Source organism: Canis lupus, chromosome 25, assembly GCF_011100685.1.
Source record: "Canis lupus familiaris isolate Mischka breed German Shepherd chromosome 25, alternate assembly UU_Cfam_GSD_1.0, whole genome shotgun sequence".
In the NCBI taxonomy this organism is placed as follows: Eukaryota; Metazoa; Chordata; class Mammalia; order Carnivora; family Canidae; genus Canis; species Canis lupus.
Window position 1 is genome coordinate 8,422,132 of NC_049246.1, and position 19,400 is coordinate 8,441,531.

General features: G+C 37.1%; 1 protein-coding gene across 1 annotated transcript in view; it reads right to left on the reverse strand.

Annotated features, from left to right (window-relative positions):
- The window catches only part of RXFP2 (relaxin family peptide receptor 2), a 60,615-nt gene extending 60,175 nt beyond the window's left edge, over window positions 1–440 (reverse strand). Inside the window, 1 exon segment of the mRNA NM_001005870.1 lies at window positions 398–440. Within this exon segment, the coding sequence (NP_001005870.1) occupies window positions 398–440 (43 nt within the window).
- Between the last annotated feature and the right edge of the window lie 18,960 nt (window positions 441–19,400).

The following is a 19,400-nucleotide window of genomic DNA, read 5'->3' on the forward strand; positions in this document are numbered from 1 at the left end:
ATTACTAACAATTACATACATTTTATGAAGCTATTTTAACAGGTTGAAATTTCATAAGGCAAAATTTTAATTTATTAATTTGTCATACTTCCATTACAAATACTAAAAATATTTTCTTCATTATAATTGACATATTCAACATTATTTTTAGAGATGTTTTTATCTATAATTTAATAACATATAAAAGCAAGTTTCTATGAAAAATCTGTTGCTTTCCAGAAATTGCTAGGATGGGACTATAAGCAATTAATGATCATGACAATGACAGTGTAAACTGGATGTCTGTTACTCAAACACTGCATTGAGTCTACTATAAATATGCTGGAACTAAATAGAAATATTCTGTTTTCTCTTCTTTGGAATTGCACTCATTTAAGTGAGAAAGTAGTAGCCTTACCTTTGACATCTATCAGGACGATGAAATGAAGTAGAGGGAACATTGCAATCAGTCTGAGGCTGAAGAGATGTTTAATACCAGAAAAATAACAATAGGTTTACAGCAATTGAAGTATTAGATGTATCCTCCTTATACCTCAGAAGGAGTTCTGATATAGTAACTTCGGTACCTCCCATGTGTCTGAGCATGCTCACAGCTAGAACTTTACTGGCATGAGGGGAGACGGTCTTGTCACTAGCAGCCTATCTTTTTTGCTTTCTTTTTGCTTCATTTTATTTTAAATCTATAGTTATATTCTTGGTTGTTGCTTCATTATAGGATGGACAGAGAGACATAAAGAAGACTTTGGTATTATTAGATAAGGAAATGTTTTTTAAAGTCACTTAAAAATTGTTTCCCCTCAAAGCATGTAGTGCAGTTTGCTCTTACTTAAAATCCAAATACACGCAGTTCTTACATATTGAGGGATATAGATTTACACTGAATAGGTGATGAAACTCTTTATAAGCATGTTTTATTATGCAAGAAGCAAGTGACAAAAAGCTACTTACTGACAAATACACAAAGAATACCTATTCAAATGCACTTAAATGTTTTTGAATAACATACAGAAAGATAGTAATAATGAAAATACATGGCCTTGGGTGTAATAGTCTCTGTAAAACACTTGCACAATATTTTAAACATTTACTTCCTGTATAACCATATTCCTTTTTTGAAGTGGATCATTTTATTCTTGCTTTCAATTCTTGTCGCATGCCTATTAGGAAACCTTAATTACAGCTTCATTCTTACATTCTAAAAGTGGCTTCTAACACAGCAGAGTTAGTGAAAGTTCAAGTACAGGAAGGGACTTTTGATTGATCCTAATGGAATCAGAAAGACTTCTACCAAAGTTCCTTGTAGAATTTTGTTGTCAGAGTATATTTTTTCACTGGGAAATGCCTACATAGACAACTAAAATAGTTTGTAGTCTTGACTTAGACTGAGGATTTTGTAAGTGAATGATATGGATTCTCTTACATGCTGTTATTAATCGTGTCATTAACGATACTGTTTGAAAAACTATCCTTTGATGACTGGCTATTATCACAAATCATAAGAAGATGAGGTTTTCATCATTCTTTCTTTCATTCCAGCTTTTGATAGAATAAAGATTCAAAAGGAATTTGAAAGAGAAAATATTTTATTGATCACATAATGTGTTAGTTCTTTCTCTTTTAAGAAGTGAGCTAAATTCTCCAGATATATTTAGATGTGTTCTCTTATTTTTCAAACCAAGAAAACAACAAAGAGAATCGAGTATAAGTTGAGAAGAAAAATTTCACAGTCTTTTCTTACTTTTCAGGCACCTTTTTCCGTCACTAGTCTCGAGGTCTTTTTAAATAAAACTTGCCTTACTTTGCTTTAAAAAAATTAAGGTGATCAGTTTTTCTTATATTTTGCATTTTGCTGTCAAGAGGATGGATGCTGGTTTCTGGTATTGAAATATTGAGCATGAATTTTTAAGTGCAAGTAAATGTCATGAATTGCCCATCACAAATCTATTTGAAGTTTAAATATATAGTCCATGGAAATACAGTTTTTAGAAATGTCAAGATTTCAAAGAACTTACTAGACTTCTGCATGAATATTAAGCCTTGGAAATAGATTTAAATTGCTAAAAAGTTGAATCACCATTCCTTTGTGTTAGACTTTTGGAGCTAATCTTTGAAATATTAATACACACAAATTCAGAACACAGTAATTATAAATAATAGTTAAGTACATCTTTGGTTCACTATTGGTTTCTAAATGCAAAATGGGCAAGTATTGAAACATGCTTCAATTAGTATGTTCTAATTTTGATTTATCTAGTGTGAATATCCAGTCTTTTGAACTGAAACTGGTTGAAATGTGCACGGGGTATATAATGTATGTGTTTAAATTAGGGTGAATGAATTTACTCTTTCCTTGGAAACACTGCTGGGAGGAAGTTCTAGAGAGTGCTTCATGCAGAGCTGAGAAGAGACATGAAAACCGACTGATTCATCGTGGATATTAGCTTCAAATTTGCACAATTGTGCTTTATTGATCTTTGCCTGAATCAGCTCATTCCTTTATACCAGTATTCTATGGGTAGCACCCATGCTTTCAGCAATAATAGTAAAAGCTCCTGTACATACAGTACTTACTGCATAGCACAATTCAATATCATTCTGATAGTTGGATGGAGTTTATTTACTCAAAGTATTGATTACCTAGTTCTGTAGGAGGTGGAGGTGGGTCAGGGCATTTTCCTAGTTTCCACTGTAACTGTTATTCATGTCTGAGCAGCCATTGTTACACGTAAGCTCTGAGCTTCAGAACATAATTTACTTAAATATGGCCAGAAAACTCTAATTTTGACACATTTTTAGGATTATGTGATCATTTTTCAAATAGGCTATAATTCATTATCTTGCCAAACTAATATTTTCATCAGAATATTTCCTAAATAGTTCCTGTACTTAATGCCAATATGGGCTTGTAAAGTCCTCTCTTTACAAATTATCTTGTTTTTTATTCACAAAACCTGACCCATTAGCTGTTTACCATCATTTTCAGTTTTGTGGGAAAAAGACACAGTGATATTCAATGAATGAGTTATATCGATAGATTTGTCCTCAAAAAGATAAATCATAAAATAATAAATATTAGAATTCCAAGCTTATGATAGCTGGCCAACAATGGCAACATCTACTTGAGGAGTCTCTCTACAATAAATAAAGTTATAGTAAAACTTTAGTAATTCAGCCATATTTGCTAAGTATTTGTGATGCTGATTATTGTTAGCCTTTCTTCATGAGATTATGTCACTAATTCATCATTCAATAAGTGATATTTTGAGTAACCTTTGCAGCAGGGGTAACATCTATATGTACCCTGTTGGCAGAGCAAACCGAACTGAATCATATGATCTCATTAGCATAAGCTGCCAGTCAGTTAAACAAATCAGTCCTAATATAGGACCCATTTTGAACGAGAGAGTCTAAGGTAAACCTTCTAACTCTGATGTTTTATGTTTAAAATAATTTAGGCCATGCTCCATTTATCTGGGAATCTCAACTTTTGGTAAGTGCAGCTTTTAGGAGCATAGCTATAAACCCAGAGTAAAAGACATCCACTACTAGCAGTGTGTTAGATTAGATACTCTGAAAGGTCTTCTTGCCTGAAAATAATAGCTCCTGCATAAAACAATTTTTATTGCATTTCTGAAGTCTTTGAAATGAGAGGAATTAAGTATAAAAGGAAAACACAAGACAAAACAAAACCAAAATGCTGAAATGGCAACTAAAGTAAAAGGCAAGATGTCCCTGCAAATGAATGCGGACATCAGTGCTGCAACTTTTAGACCAAGTCTAGGGTCAGTGGCAAGTTCTGAGGCTTGATGTCAGCTTCCTCATAGGAAATAGCTGAGCACTGTCAAAGGAGGTACCCTTTAGCACCATTCAAAACAAACACAAACCCTGTAGGAAACATCCTAAATTTAGATTCTTAGGAATTGCCCAGACTAACATCAGCCAAACATTAGCTCATTATCAAAGATGAAACGAGCACACTTGGGTGAGAGTCAGCAGAAATAAAAGCAATAGATTTAACCCCCCCACCCAGCAGTTTCAGATGCTGAAATGGTCAGTTATAGAATATAAAATGTTGGGATCCCTGGGTGGCTCAGCGGTTTAGCGCCTGCCTTTGGCCCAGGGCGCGATCCTGGAGTCCCGGGATCGAGTCCCAAGCTTCTCCCTCCTCCTGTGTCTCTGCCTCTCTCTCTCTCTCTCTCTCTCTGTCTATCATAAATAAATAAATAAATCTTAAAAAAAAAGAATATAAAATGTTTAGAGAAAAAGACATGTAGAATCACAAACATGAGTAAGAGTTAAGAAACCATTCAAAAGAAACAAAGAAAATTTTTAGAAATGACCAACACATTGTGGAACTTAAGAACTCAATGTGTAAAAAAAAAAAAAAAAAAAAAAAAAAAGAACTCAATGTGTAGGTAAAATAGTTAAGACATCATTGAAACAATGGTGTACATTGTTGTACATTGGAAAAAAGGAGATAAGGAAAATATCCAGAAGGTAGTATAGGGAATCAAAAGACTTAAGGAAGTTAAGAGATTTGAAGGAAAGCACGAAGTTTCAACATACAGGTAATTTGAGTTCCACCACAAGAGTGAGAGGAGATAGTAACTGAGAATTTTCTAGAAATGATAAAATATAAAATTTATAAATATAGGAAGAACAATTTCTAGTTGGCAGTACAAATAACAATAAATCCACTTCTAGACTTTTGGCTTTGAAATGGCATAATAGCCAATATACAGAGAAGGTTTTAAAAGAAACCAGAGGGGAAAGAGATAACTGACAAAGAGAATACTTAAATGCTAGACTTCTCAACAACCATGATGGAAGCCAGAATAAATAACATAGCACTCAAAGTTCTGAGAGAAAATGGCTGGCAATTAAAAATTTTGTATCCAGAAAAACTATTTTTTAAAGGAAATATAAAATAAAGTCAAACACAAGATATATTAGAAAGCTAGGTAAGAACCAAAATGAAAGATGCAGATAAGAAGTTCAATGGCATTTCAGGAAAGGGACTAATCTGTTTGAGTAGTAGAGACTATTAGGTAAAGCTTGAGCTCTGCCCATCTTGAATAATGGATTGAGAGATTAGGAAGTAACATCAACTACTCTCACAGTGATATTAAGACATAGTCAAGTAAGGCTGAAGGGAGAAAGAAGTAAGCAGATTCTTGTATTTGTGTAAAACTGAGACTCCTGCCCACACATACATGGCCAGGCCAACAGTAGGATAGATATTCAACAAGTGTATCAGAGGTATTATGGTACATTACTGCTCCTAATCCTTCTGCTCCCTATGAAAGGATTATACACACCCATTTTTTGCCATGTGATTTGACAGTACATCTTAGTGTGTATTTCTGATCCATGGATTTTTCCCTTGACCTTGAGACTGGTTTTGACCAATTCAATGTGGCCAGATGTAGCATGTGCCACGTTCCAGCAGAGACTTTAAATGTCTTTGCGTGGTGTGGCTTGGCCTTTTGAGTTCCCCTAGTTCTTAGCCAGAATGAGTGACCTGCAGCATGCTTGAACCTGAGTCGAGCTAAGCCCAGAAGAGCAACAGATGACCCACAGACCTGTGAGCAAGGCACACATGTTTATTATGGAAAGCCATTAAAATTTTGACTTTATTGTTACTTTATCATTGCCACAGCAAAACTCAAACAGATAAAGCCAATCCTGTCATTTATTTTTCAAGACAAAAGCTGAAGATACTGGCCTAGAGGCACGAGCTATGTAGATTGAATAAGTTAATGCACAAATCCCATTTATCTCTGTAGGAATTTTCTTCTTTCGGAATACTGTCTTCATTATATGGTATGGCTAAGTTTCTTAAACTATGCAGGGACTACTTCCAGAGGTGGCATTTCTATCATTGTTCACAAAACTATTCTTAAACTTTGTTATTTGTTTCTTCTGAAATTCTGTGTAATATGACTGAACTTCAGTATGCACTTAGTAAATACATGCTATTTTCTAGTGCATATGTATCATGGTATCTAAGTGCCAACTTTTTAAAACTTCAGGTAACATAAAATAAATTAGAACACTATTTGATGACTGCTTTAATTTTCAAGTCAGTGTATTGAGTTTACTCTGAATGAATGTACTTTTATTTATAAAATATGATCATGTATATTGTTGGGTAATGATCTTTGATTTAAAGTGAAAAGTCACAAATAATTTTTATCTGGATTCTTTTCAAATTCATTAAACAGCCCTTTGTTTTAATAGGATCATAAAACCAGAAACCTGGCAAAGCCTGCTGAAGCCCTCAAACCAGCCAGAATGCTCCTAATGGCCATTACTCTCATCTTCTTCTTTTACTTATCCTTTTGGTTGAGGATGAGCACTGACCAATGCACTGTTTCTCACAGTACTACTTCATCTTTTGACAGTGGGAAGAGATATCCAGAAAAGCACCCAAACTATTGATTTCAGGTGGGAGAATGAACAAAAGCATGGCCCCAAACATGGCCCCATTGGATCATCTTGGATGGCAGAGTTAATTGCTCATTGCTGGGCAACCCTGTGACAACTCATGAGGGGTATTTTTATTTCATTTGTTGACATAGCCATTTGACAAACACATACTAAATTTAATTGTGGTTTAAGCTGAGGAGTGAGGGAGTGTAGTCTGTACAGGGGCCTAGAGTTAAGGGTGTTATGGGGGAAGCCAAGAGCTTGTATGGAATTGGAATGAGCATGTGAAGTGCTTTTTAAATCATGGGAAGAAAGGTAGACTTTTAGTGGCTGGATAGGGAGAGCTGTTGAGAAGCTTTAGCCAAATAGAAGGGGAGAAAAGTTGGCATGACCACTGTGGAAGGTGAGCTGAGGAGGACAGATCCAGAGGTGGGAGGACTTATCAGATCTACTGCAATGGCGAACTGGGAGGCATGAGCTAAGACTGTGGAGGAGAAAGTCAAGAGGGAGCAAACCAAAGATACACTTAGGAGGTAGAATTGAAGGGATATGATGAGTGATGAGAGGATGGGGGAAAGTGGGAACCCTCAGGTGACTCTCAGATCTTCACACTGAGCCATTTGGTGTGAGAGTTAGGAGAAGTATCTTATCAGACACAACATCGAGTGAGTATTTATTTTCATGTGCTGAATTTGAGGAGACTGAGGGACATCTGGATAGCAATGCCTTGCCAGGAGGTGGAAATAAAAGTTAGAATTCAGGAATGAGGTATTGTGTGGGAAACAGAGTCTAATTTGTGAAAATAATCACCAAAAATACTTTACAATAGAGGGATTGAAATGCTACAGTATTTCAAAATTTTAAATCATCCAGTTGTTATATAAGAGAGTCATTAGAAGCTTTATTTAAAAATCATTAGAATTCCAAGGTGCTCGAGGCACCAGAGTTACATGTAGCTAATTTTAGATTACTATCTAATAAGGATTTATTCTATGACTAGCAATTATGAGCTCCATATGGATAAACCAAAGTAAAAGAGCTATGAAAAGAAAAATTATAATACCATGAGTAGTAGATGAGATTAGGTAGGTGATTTTATGCACATGTGTGTATCCAAGCACATATGCAGAAAATTAGCTAGATCCTATTAATACAATGCTATTAGATTTCAGAATGGATAGTTAAGGCATGAAAGTGCATGAAGCTAAGAAATGAATGGGAGTAACTCCTAAACTCTGTGAAAATATTGTGGGCTTTTATTTTCACAAGCTATGATTTAGCAGCTAACTTCATGATCAAGTCAATAAACCCAAAGAGCTAAGGCCAAACGCAGGGTCTAGTATGTCTATGGCTGGCATATGTGGAACTAGTTTTGCAGTTTAAAAACTGTTTTAATTACTAATTTTAGTAAATTGAGTCTTTATTGAAATTTACAACAGATACCAATTACATATTTTATCTATATTTGAGTGCTTCTCATTTAATATGTCTTTTAGGAATATAAACAGATTACCATTCAATTAAAAATTAACCCTGGGTTATGATCAATTCTTCACTACATGAAAACTCTGAACTCAGAACATACTGCAGAATAGTTGTTGTAAAAACATATTGGGTTGCTTTGGATTTGGCAAACCTCCTACCCACGGGCCAATCCCCCCCCCCGCCGCGCCCCCCCGCCCCGCCCTGCCATTCTAGTTCATCTGAATCTTGGCAAATATCCCATATGTGAGTTTGGGCCTGCCAAGAGCTTCTGCAGCCCCCAGTGTGATTTTACTGCTGGGATTATTCCATTTGGGGAAGAGTCTTTGAAGGTTTAATGAGGTGCTGTGGAGAATTGTGAACTGCAGTTCAAAATGTCAAAGAGCAGCAGGGTCACCTGCAGGTGACTGTCTCACAAATAGCAGGGTGTTGGAGAAAGGCAGTTAACCCTGGACTCCCTCTCATGTGGAAACCACAGGTCTTCTCTCTTGCTTTTACTCCCTTCTTCCTCCCTTTCCACCTTTTTAGCACTGCCCTAGGCACAGAGAAGACCCTTGGGAAATATTGCTGATGAAATAGAGGGGTGATGTTTCCTTCATCCATCTTCCTCTTTACTCTGTTTCTCTCCATTTCCTGTTACCTTTATAGTCTGTTTTCTTTCTCCTTCCATGTCTCCCTTATTTTAATTAATACAATATGGAGCTCATAGATTTTGATTAAAATGATTTTTGTTCAATAAAAGAATTAAAATTTCCTTACCGAAAAGAATGTTAGGATTCATGTAATCCATGGGCAAGTTGGTAAATTTCTGTGTTATAGTTCATGGAAAAGAAAAGAAGATTGTTTTTAAATCTTGATTGATTTCTCTATTTAGTATATAAGTTCTTGATAGAAAAGTTTTTGTTTTATTCCTTATCATTACTTGATGTTCTAAGCAACATTATTATAAAAATACTAAAATGATTTTTAAGGTGCCAGCACTAAAGTAGCAAAGCTCAAGCTTTACTTCTTTCCCTAGTATTTCTTGGCTCTGAAAGTTTATTCAAATACTCAGGGTAGTTAGTCATTTCTGTCTTTTAGCTTTTGAAGAGGGAAACACTTTAAGAAAAAAAGCATCCTGATTCTAAGCATAATCATATTATATAAATCAAGAACAGATATGTCCTGAGCAAAGGATACTTCATTATGATTAGAAAAAGTGCTTTGATGAAAGTATTCTCTTAGAATATTCCTCCTTTGAGATGTATTGCCTGGAGGTTCTTTTCCAGCTTGAGGTAGTACATGTGTGCTGCATGTGCTTTGAGACCCACTTTGGGTGTCAAGGCAATTGGGGTAAGAGTGGTGACTCAGCCAGGGTTGAGTAGAGGATAGAGGGATCCCTGATTTTGACTGATGGAATTATTGATGGAAAAAAAGTAGAGCTGGGAAGGCCTGGAGATTCTCTTTTTGAGTTATCAAATCTCTGTGTAGCCCATAAGGAAGTGAGCATAAAATACTTCGACATCAAAATTTAGGAGCAAAACATTGAAAGCTTGTGTAAGTGAGGCCTATATTAGATCACACAAGGAATCTGAGAACACGGGACTTCTAAAAATCTGGGAAGAACTTTTCAGGCCCTTGGGGGCTGTTTTCTTACCAAATGCCAGACAGTGTAGCTGCTACAATCCTGAACTCCACTTCCTCTTAGAGAAATTGCCTGTAAGCAGAGGAAAGATGTTTCTGGAGAAATGGGATCTTGTGTTGGGCAGAACATGCATTAGAGAAGAATGTTGCTTTTCAAAAGTCATGTGGGGCTGTGCAGGAATAAATTTGGAAAAGAAATAACTTGAGCTGGAGAAATACAGCAGACAAATAAGGTAGATATGTTTAAAATCGAATCATTGATTCTTTGCAGACATGGAAAGGGAGAAATAGCCATTTTAGCTCAGTTTCAATGGAATACAGAGTAATACTGTGAAAGCCAAGATATAGAAAAAAAGACACTGAATGGGAACAAAATAAGGCATTTTCTTTAGTCAATTTCTGAGCAAGGAAGGATTAGATGTTGACATCAGCATAGGCCATGTATTGGTGGTTTGCTTATCCATAACTCAGTCACTGGTGCAAAGAGCATTCTATAGTATAAATGAATCATTGTCAATCAGTTCTTTGGTTGTATATCTAATGCCCTATTTAGAGAATGCTTGCAGGTTAAAAATTGTAAAACTTTTGGTAGTCATTTCAAACCTGTATAAAAGTAGTAACTATATTCTTAGTACAAAAAAACACCTGTATACTCTCTAACCAAATTCAACTTTTGTTAGTGTTTTACTCTGTTTGCTTTGTCACTTGTTCTATCAATTATCTATCTATCTATCTATCATCTATCTATCTATCATCTATCTATCCATCTATTGATATATCGATTGGTCTATCTAATCTGATACACATTTAATTCTGGATCATTAGAAGGCTAGTTACATACTTGATAGCCCTTTAAATACTTCAATGTGTATTTCCTAAGAATAGGAATACTGTCTCATATAACCATAATATACTTTCAACATCAGTAAGTTTAACCTTGAGGCAACACCTTAACCTACCTCCATATTCCAATTATGTTAACTGACCAAATGATGTTCTTTTTAGCATTTTATCCTTCTGATACAAGATCTAGATTAGGGCTAGGTATTGCATTTGATTGTCATGTTTCTTTATTCTCTTTAAATCTTGAATATTTCTATAGCATTTTTTTTTGTCTTTTATGGCACTGATATTTTTGAAGAATACATTCCCTGCTCTTCATTTAAAAAAAATACAATGGTTCTCATTTTGGGTTCCTCTAATGTTTCCTTATATTTGGATTTGGGTTACACTTTATAGGCCAGAATATGGCAAAGTGATTGTGTTCTCAGAGTATCACATTGAACAGCATAAAAATTCCATCTGTCCCTATTAATAATGTTAATGTAATTACTTGGTCAAGATATATTGTTAAAGATTTCTATTTATTTATTCATGAGAGACACACAGAGAGAGGCAGAGACATAGGCAGAGGGAGAGGCAGGCTTCTCACAGGTAGCCTGATGTGGGACTCAATCCCTGGACCCTGGGATTACGCCCTGAGCCAAATGCAGATGCTCAACTCCTGAGCTGTCCAGGTATCCCAAGATATCTTTTATTTTGCTACTGTGTGAAAATAATTTTTTTTCTCCTGGAAACTAACAATGATGGTTGCAAAATGCTGATATTCCAATTCCAGCACACTTTCTATAAATTACCTGTCTGCAATAGTTGCATTGCAGTAAACAGGAACTCACTTCCTGACTCAGATAATTCATTACTACAAGTGCAGGTTGTCCCAGATTTTGTCAGTGGGTACTCCTTCAAGTTGGCTCCTGTGTCCTTACATACCCTCATCATATCTTTTTGATCACTTGTTCACTTTATGGCATGAGCAGACATTCCCAGGAATCAGCTGTTTCTCCAAGGAATTCTGGTTATTTATGGTGGAGGATGACATCAGAGATGAGTATTTGGGGGAACCAGTTTACAACTGCACTGAAGAATGTTGGGGGGATGGTGGAAGACCTGACAATGGCTTTGCTTACTAACAGAGTCTGAATATGGTTTTGTCTTAAAGGGATGTGTTTTACTAGCAGAGGAGAGGGGACTGGAAGCTGGAGAATGAACAGGTGGCTGAACTTAATCCAATAATTCTGCTAGCAATGAAGGTCTTCTCCGGCAACCTTGCCCTTATTCAGAAACTGTTTTGTATGATTATGACCTTGGTTTGTTGTGGGGAGTTAGATTACTTCAGCTTCTATACAGTAAACTTCCTAAAGAACCATTCATATCTGATCATCTTGTACCCCTACACTGCTTTGTCCACTGCTGAAATTTAATAATAAGTAATTAGCAAATAGTTCTTGATGGAAGAGCCACCAAATGTCAGAGTAAGATGGGGTTAAGACTCTTTAACATCCTTTTCCTCCCTTAGTTTCTAGGATATTTCACATTCTTATTCCTTTCTCTGGCTACTTCCATGAAGAATTGTTTTCTTTATTTATTTCCTCTTTCCTTCCTTTTTGAATGAGTAAAGGCCTTGGATTTTAGCCCTTTACTCTTCACACTTCTATGCTTTGGTCTGGTAACCTTTACTTATTTTCATAATTCAGCCATCCTCTTCCAAATCTGGTTCTCCAGTCCTGATTCCATCTAAGTGTCAGCTTCATGTCCTTTTTTTTTTTTGAAAGGGGGGGGGAGATACCACCCCTTTATTTTTTAAAAATTTTAAATGTAATTTAATTTTATTTTATTTAAATTCAATTAATTAACATATAGAGCATTATTTCACAGGTAGTGTTCAGTGATTCATCAGTTGCATATAACACCCCATTATATTATGTGCCCTCCTTAATACCCATCACCCAGTTACCCCAACTCCCACCCCTATACCCTCCAGCAACCCTCGTTTTGTTTCCTACGGTTAAGAGGCTCTTATGGTTTGCCTCCCTCTCTGATTTCGTCTTGTTTTATTTTTCCCTCCCTTCCTCTATGCTCCTCTGTTTTCTTTCTTAAATTCCACATTAGTGAAATCATAATTGTCTTTCTCTGACTTATTTAGAAAAATAGCCTCTAGTTCCATCCACATTATTGCAAATGGCAAGATTTCATTTTTTGATGGCTGAGTAGTATTCCATTGTATATATTTATACCACATCTTCTTCATTCATCTGTTGATGGACATTTGGGCTCTTTCCATAGTTTGGCAGTTGTGGACATTTCTTCTATAAACATTGAGGTGCATGTGTCCCTTCAGAGATTGCTATATTTGTATCTTTGGGGTAGATACCTAAGAGTGCAATTGCTGGGTCGTAGGGTAGCTCTATTTTGAACTTTTTGAGGAACCTCCATACTGTTTTCCAGAGTGGCTGCACCAGCTTGCATTCCCACAGCAGTGTAGGAGGGTTCCCCTTTCTCTGAATCCTTGCCAATATTTGTTGTCTCCTGAGTTGTTAATTTTAGGCATTATGACTGGTGTGAGGGGTATCTCATTGTGGTTTTGATTTGTATTTCCCTGGTGCTAAATGATATTGAACATTTTTTCATGTGTCTGTTGGCCATTTGTATGTCGTCTTTGGAGAAATGTCTCTTTATGTCTTCTGCCCACCTAAACTAGATTATTTGTTCTTTGGTTATTGAGTTTGATAAGTTCATTATAAATTTTGGATACTAGTCCTTTATCTGATAAAACATTGGCAAATCTCTTCTCCCATTCTGTAGGTTGTTTTTTGGTTTTGTTGACTGTTTCCTTTGCTGTGCAAAATTTTGTTTTTATCTTGATGACAGCTTCATGTCTTTGACTGGTGGTGGGAACTTTCTGATGTAATATCCCATCGTCATTTACTTATTTCTTTTTCCAGTATCTTCCCTCCACTCAGGCCCATATACTCTAATATCTACACTACCAGAAAAGGCTCCTAACTAGGCTGCACCATGTCTTTCTGATGCAGCCTATGTCTTACTTGTAGATTACATACACTGAAATAGCATTTGACACATTGGGTCAAAACTTTCCATCATTCCTCATTGCCTTCAAAATTAAATCTGATGCCTTTATCTTGGCTTTCAAGTCTTTCTCTCTAACCCTATTTACCACTGGCACTTCATGCTTCCTTCACTCTTGCCAATAAGTCTACCTTAACAGTTTTCAAATACATACATGGTTTTTCACCTATAATCTGTTGCTCACATACTTTTCTCATTGCCTGCAGTGGTTGCCCAAGAATCTATATTTGTCCACATACACATGATGTGTCCTTGAAGATCTGGTAAATGTCCTGCTACCTTCTCATCAAACCTTTTCTGGATTTCCAGCTCACAGAGATTTATCCCTCCTCTTATGGCAATTTTTGTCCATAATATACAACTCATGCTGTCTATATAGCTTTGTGATATTACATGTTCCTTTGGTTATATGATTTCATTCCTCTTCTAAACTCTAAGTTATTCAATGACAGAGACTTTGATGTTCACAATGCATTAAGTGACTTGGCTAGTTTTTCCTTTGTAATTATTTTCTCATTGTAATATTAAAGATCATAGCTGATTTCAGTATAAAGAATGATGAATAAAAGTCGGAGACCTTTCCCTAACTCTGAGGACTTCATTCTTATGAGTAGTAAATTAGACAGAATATTTAAATCTGCCCTTTAAAGTAGGTTTGAACTTGATTTCTTTTCTAATTAGTAGTTCAGTTGTGTCAACATAAATATAATAACTGATAACCTTTCACTTCCACAGATCACTTCATAGTTTACAAAGTATTTTAACCTTGTTTAATCTTTATGACAACTCTGAAATAGGCAGTGTTGTTATGATTCACCAAGTTTTTTTTATGGGTGAGAAATTAGGGCTGCCAGAGTTCAGATGGCTTGCTCAAGGTCATTTCACCACTGACCATGTCCAATGCACTTGCCCTATATTAAAGATACACATTTTTATGATTATTTTCCAGTTGTGGTGAGACAGGACTTAGGACTTCTGTTTGAGCTGTCAGCTTGGCTGAAATGAAACCTGAAACTTCTGTGGCTGAAACGACCTAGGCCAAACATGCCCTGGGAAATGGAACAATACTGACCAAATCCATTGCAGTTCAGGTTGAAGCAGAAAACCAACTTCATCATTTTTAATGAGGAAAATGACTGCCAGAATCATGCGGACAAGGAATGTCAATGTATTTTCCTCCCAGTAGTTAAGCCTGTTTTAGAAACCAATTAATTATATTCAAAGAGTTTTTATGGTTATAGTTTACAAGTTACTTTCAAATACATATTCTCCTTTGATCCACCTATCATCTCTCAGTATTGAGCAGAACAGATGTGATTATCCCAATCTTCATTCTACAGTAGGAAGGGAGGTTTCTGGTAGGCTCCCTGGGGCAGAGATCATATAGATCTTCCCTAATACCACCAGGCATGAGGTTCTGGGAAAGGGACACACAAGGACAAGGAACCTTATGTATATTACGGCATTTCTTGTAATTAATTACTGTTCTTTCCCAAAGTCTTTACTTTCCTGTGTGATTAATTGAAACAAAAAGGACTTCTTTGAAAAAGGAAGGGTGAACAGGAAAAGCATATAAAGGAGCAACACGAGAAGGAGGAATTAGGACATCTGAGCCTCACTTTATAGGTTGGTCCTGAGGAGGGATAAAAAGTGAAAATCAGGGTATCTGGAAAGAGGGAAGCAATTTGAACACACCCCTGGGGATTGTGATGAGGAAAAACACCTGGGGACTAGTTCAAGAGGCAGAGGAGTGTGGAGGTCAGGGAGCCTTCCTGTTCTCAACTTCTGATGGGCAGTGAGACAGAAAACCACCTGCTCATATACTCACTGAGTATATGAGCTGTGCCCAAATGAAGAACAGAGAAGCATTAGCAAATTAGGAGTGCCAGGGGATCCCCAAATAACTAGAGAAGTGAAGCCAAGAGAGGATTCCCTCTGCCAGGTGCCAGTGATTCCCATTAATGAGATTCACTGATGAGGCACAAAGAGCTTCTCAGGAAACTGCAGAAGTAGCAGCTCCAGCACAGGAAATAGAGGAAGTGCCATGGGACACAGGCAACATCCAGAGCCCAGGACCCAGGGGCAGAGCCAGGCCCAGAGCAGCATGAGTACAGAGGGGAGTTTGCTGGTCCTGGAATAAGGAGGAAGGTGACCCAGTCTTGCCCAGTGTGACATCTGAGTACAGGGCAGCCAGGAGAAGAGCCAGAAGCCCTGGGAATTTCCAGCAAGACATGCAAAGCAGAGGTAGAAGATTCTTCTTTAAATCATAGCTCACCATAAAAAACAAAACTAAACAAAAATACACACACAGAAGATTTCTGTCTTTTCCCCTTCACCTCCTGGCACTTATGCATGGAGCAAAAAAATTTAAAGAGGTAACAATGAAGATCCTTCCAAGGGAAGTGTTACTTGCTTGTGAGTAAAAGATAAGGCCTTTGGTTTTATCTACCAGGTAAAATGCAATACAAAAACAACACCAGCACTTGGGAGCTTGGTGCAATGTTCTTAGTAACAATATCAGCTCTTGAGAGCAATCAGCTAGTCCAGGTATGAGCAGAAGACAGACATCTCTTGTTAGAAGAATGACACCACATGTAGCTTTCAGGGAAGTTCTTTGTGCCTGTTCAACTTGGCCCAGAGCACAACAGAAGGAAACACCTTACCAACCTATGCCTGAAGAATTACAGACTTTGGGTTTAAACCAGTGACAGGAAACAAAACTATTTGAGACACTACAGTAGTGCCCGGGCTGCCATAACAATATACCACAAGACAGAGTGCCTTAAAAAAAAAAAAACCCAGACATTTACTTTCTTATAGTTTTGGAGCTTAAAAATCTAAGATCAAGCTGTGGGCAGGGTTGGTTTCTTCTGAGGCTTCTCAGCCTGCAGATGGCTATATTCTCCCTATGTCTTCACATGGTCTTCCCTCTGTGTATGTCTGTGCCCTCATGTCCTCTTTTTAAGGACACCAATCATACTGGATTAGAGCCCATCAGAATGTCCTCATTTTAACTTAATTTTCCTTTCAAGACTCCATCTCCAAATATGTCATATCCTGAGGTTCTGAGGGTTAGGGCTGTAGCATGTGAATTTTGGAGGACACAGTGCAGCCCATAACAGGCAGGCACTAGCGAAATGTGATCAGGACAAACTTTTTATGAAACAATAAGAAATAAATATATATTGGTCTCTGCTTCTTGTTCCTGATAGTATTTGGTCTTCTACTCTGCTTCTTGACACAGAGTTCCTCAAACACTTGTAATTTCCTGGGTTGATAGGAGTGTCTTTTGTTCTAATAAAGTGACTTCTGATGGGGTCCTATATGGGGGCTGATCACCAAAATGACCAAGCTATGATCAGAAGCTTGGATTTTTGGCCCCTTTTCTTATTCTCTGGAGAAGGGATAGGGGCTGGAAATTGAGTTAATAATTGATCATTCCTACATGATGAAAGCTTCATGAAAGTCCCTGAAGTATAGGATTCAAAGAGGCTTCCCTGTGGAACCCATCTATATGCTGGGAGGGTGGCACACTTCATCTCTACCAGAACAGAAGCCTGTGTGTTTCGGATCCTTCCACATCTCACCCTATGTATCCTTTACATCTGGCCATTCAACTGTATCTGTTAAAATATCCTTTGTCATAAGTTGGCAATAGTAAGTGAATTGTTTTCCTGAGTTCTGTGATTTGCTTTATTTAACAAATTATTGAACCCGAGGAGAGGGTTGTGGTAAACTCTAATCTGTCGCCAATTTGACAGAAATTGTGGGTAACCTGGGGATCTAATTGGTATCTGAAGTAGAGAGCAGTCTTTGGGATTAAGCTCTCAACGTATGAGGTCTGGGCTTAACTCTGGTTAGAGTCAGAAATGAACTGAATTGTAGGATACCCAGTTGGTATGGGAAACTTGGTGGATGTGGGAGGAAAAACATACATCTGGTATGAGAAGTATTGTGGGTTTAAGGGTTAAGGAAAACACAGTGTGTTTTTCACAGATACCCTTGTACACCTTTCTAGGAAAACAAACAAAGCTCATTTAGAAGCAGGATCCCAAACTTGATTTCAGGCTTTAAAATCGGTAGATTTGTTTGTTTGTAAGAGTAGGGTAATGGGGGACCAATAAAATGTGTTAAGTGGCAAGCTCAGAGAAAATTTTACCAAATGAAGGAAATCTTTGATTCAAACTTATTTTTAATATTGAGATTTATAGTTTAGCTCACATGTTCTTATAGGTACTATCTTTTGGTCTCCATTGAGGTATCTTTATTATATATTATTATAAGACAAATCTCACTAAGTAAGTTGTCTCTATGGCTCTTATTGATTTGCCAATTGATTTTAGAAGCTGAAAAATTATAGACCTCTTCAATTTCACTTAATCCTGATACAGCATATAAATATTATCCAGTTACATATAAAGGAACTCTATCAAAAGATTCTCCCCAGAAGTCAAGATGTTCCAAAACTGAGTTATAAACTTTGAAAATTAAACCTTGTGCATGATTGAGTCTCTTCTTTAGTTTGTTTGTTTTTCCTTGGCTGTAGTAGGGGAAGAGCCAGAAAAATTTGTTTTCGATAAATGCAATTCACTAGACTCTTCAAAACCTAGAATTTTTGGCACTTCGTTTCACCCTTTGATTAAATATTTTTCAATTAACTCTGGGGAAGAAATGCAGCCAACATTTATTTATTTATTTATTTTTAATTTATTTATATTTTATGTATTTATTCATGAGAGACACACAGAGAGAGACAGAGACATAGACAGAGGGAGTAGTAGGCTCCATGCAGGAAGCCCAATGTGGGGCTCATCCCGGGACTCCAGGATCATGCCCTGGGCCAAAGGCAGACACTCAACCACTGAGCCACCCAGGTGTCCCATGCAGCCAATATTTAGAAGACTTATTTACAAATGAAATTCCAGAACATTATATGATATTAAGATTGGCTTACCAAGTGGGTCTTCAAAGCCATTTGAAGCCATTTCCCCAAATCTAAATGATGATGGACAGCTGAATTGGTTTTCAAGGGCTGCTAGCCACAGACTGGATGGCTTAAAACCCAGAAATTTATTCTCTCACAATTCTGGAGAGTAGAAGTCTGAGATCAAGGTGTCAGCAGAATTGGCTTCTTCTGAGGCTTCTTTCTTGGCTTGTAGATGGCCATCTTCTTCCTGTGTCCTCACATGGTCTTCCCTCTGTATATGTCTATGTCCTAATTTCCTCTTCTTATAAGAACACCCATCATATTGGATTAGGGCCCATTCTAATGATCTCATTTAATCTTAATTATCTCTTTAAAGACCCTATCTCCAAATACAATCACAGTCTGAGATGCTAGGACTTTAATATATGAATGTTTTTGGAATGAGAGACATAATTCAGTCCATAACAGTTGTAAAGAGAGAAGACACACATTTTGTATGAAGTCATGCCACATTCTGTATTTAACATCAGGAGCATCATCAACCTCTCCTCTTTTCCATTATCTAGAGTGTCTCTTTCTTTTGTTACAGGTGTTTGGTCCTTGGTGTTCTCTCTTCTCTCCAGTGCCTAAGTGGAGTCTGTGGAAGAAAAGGGAGAAGCAAGAAAGTTCTTACTGATTTGTACTCATTTAATTAGGCTTTGGTTCCTCTTAGGTGGATGTTTAAAATGGATTATCTGGGTGTGGTGGTAAATGGGCAAAGATGAGTCTTTGGTGACTTTCAGAGATTCACATCAGCAACTTTTGGCCATAGTAGCTGTGCAGTCTTCTCTGACCAGCCACTTGGGGTTGCTCTGCTGGCTGCTGAGAACTGGATGGCCTACTCCTCCTGGATGTCCTCTCAGCAATATTTAAAATGGTTCCCAATTGGCTTTTTCCTCTGAGTGGCCCACCTTTGTTCCAGAAGAAATAACATCCTTGTTCTCTTTTCGTCTGGCTCCCATTATTTTAACTT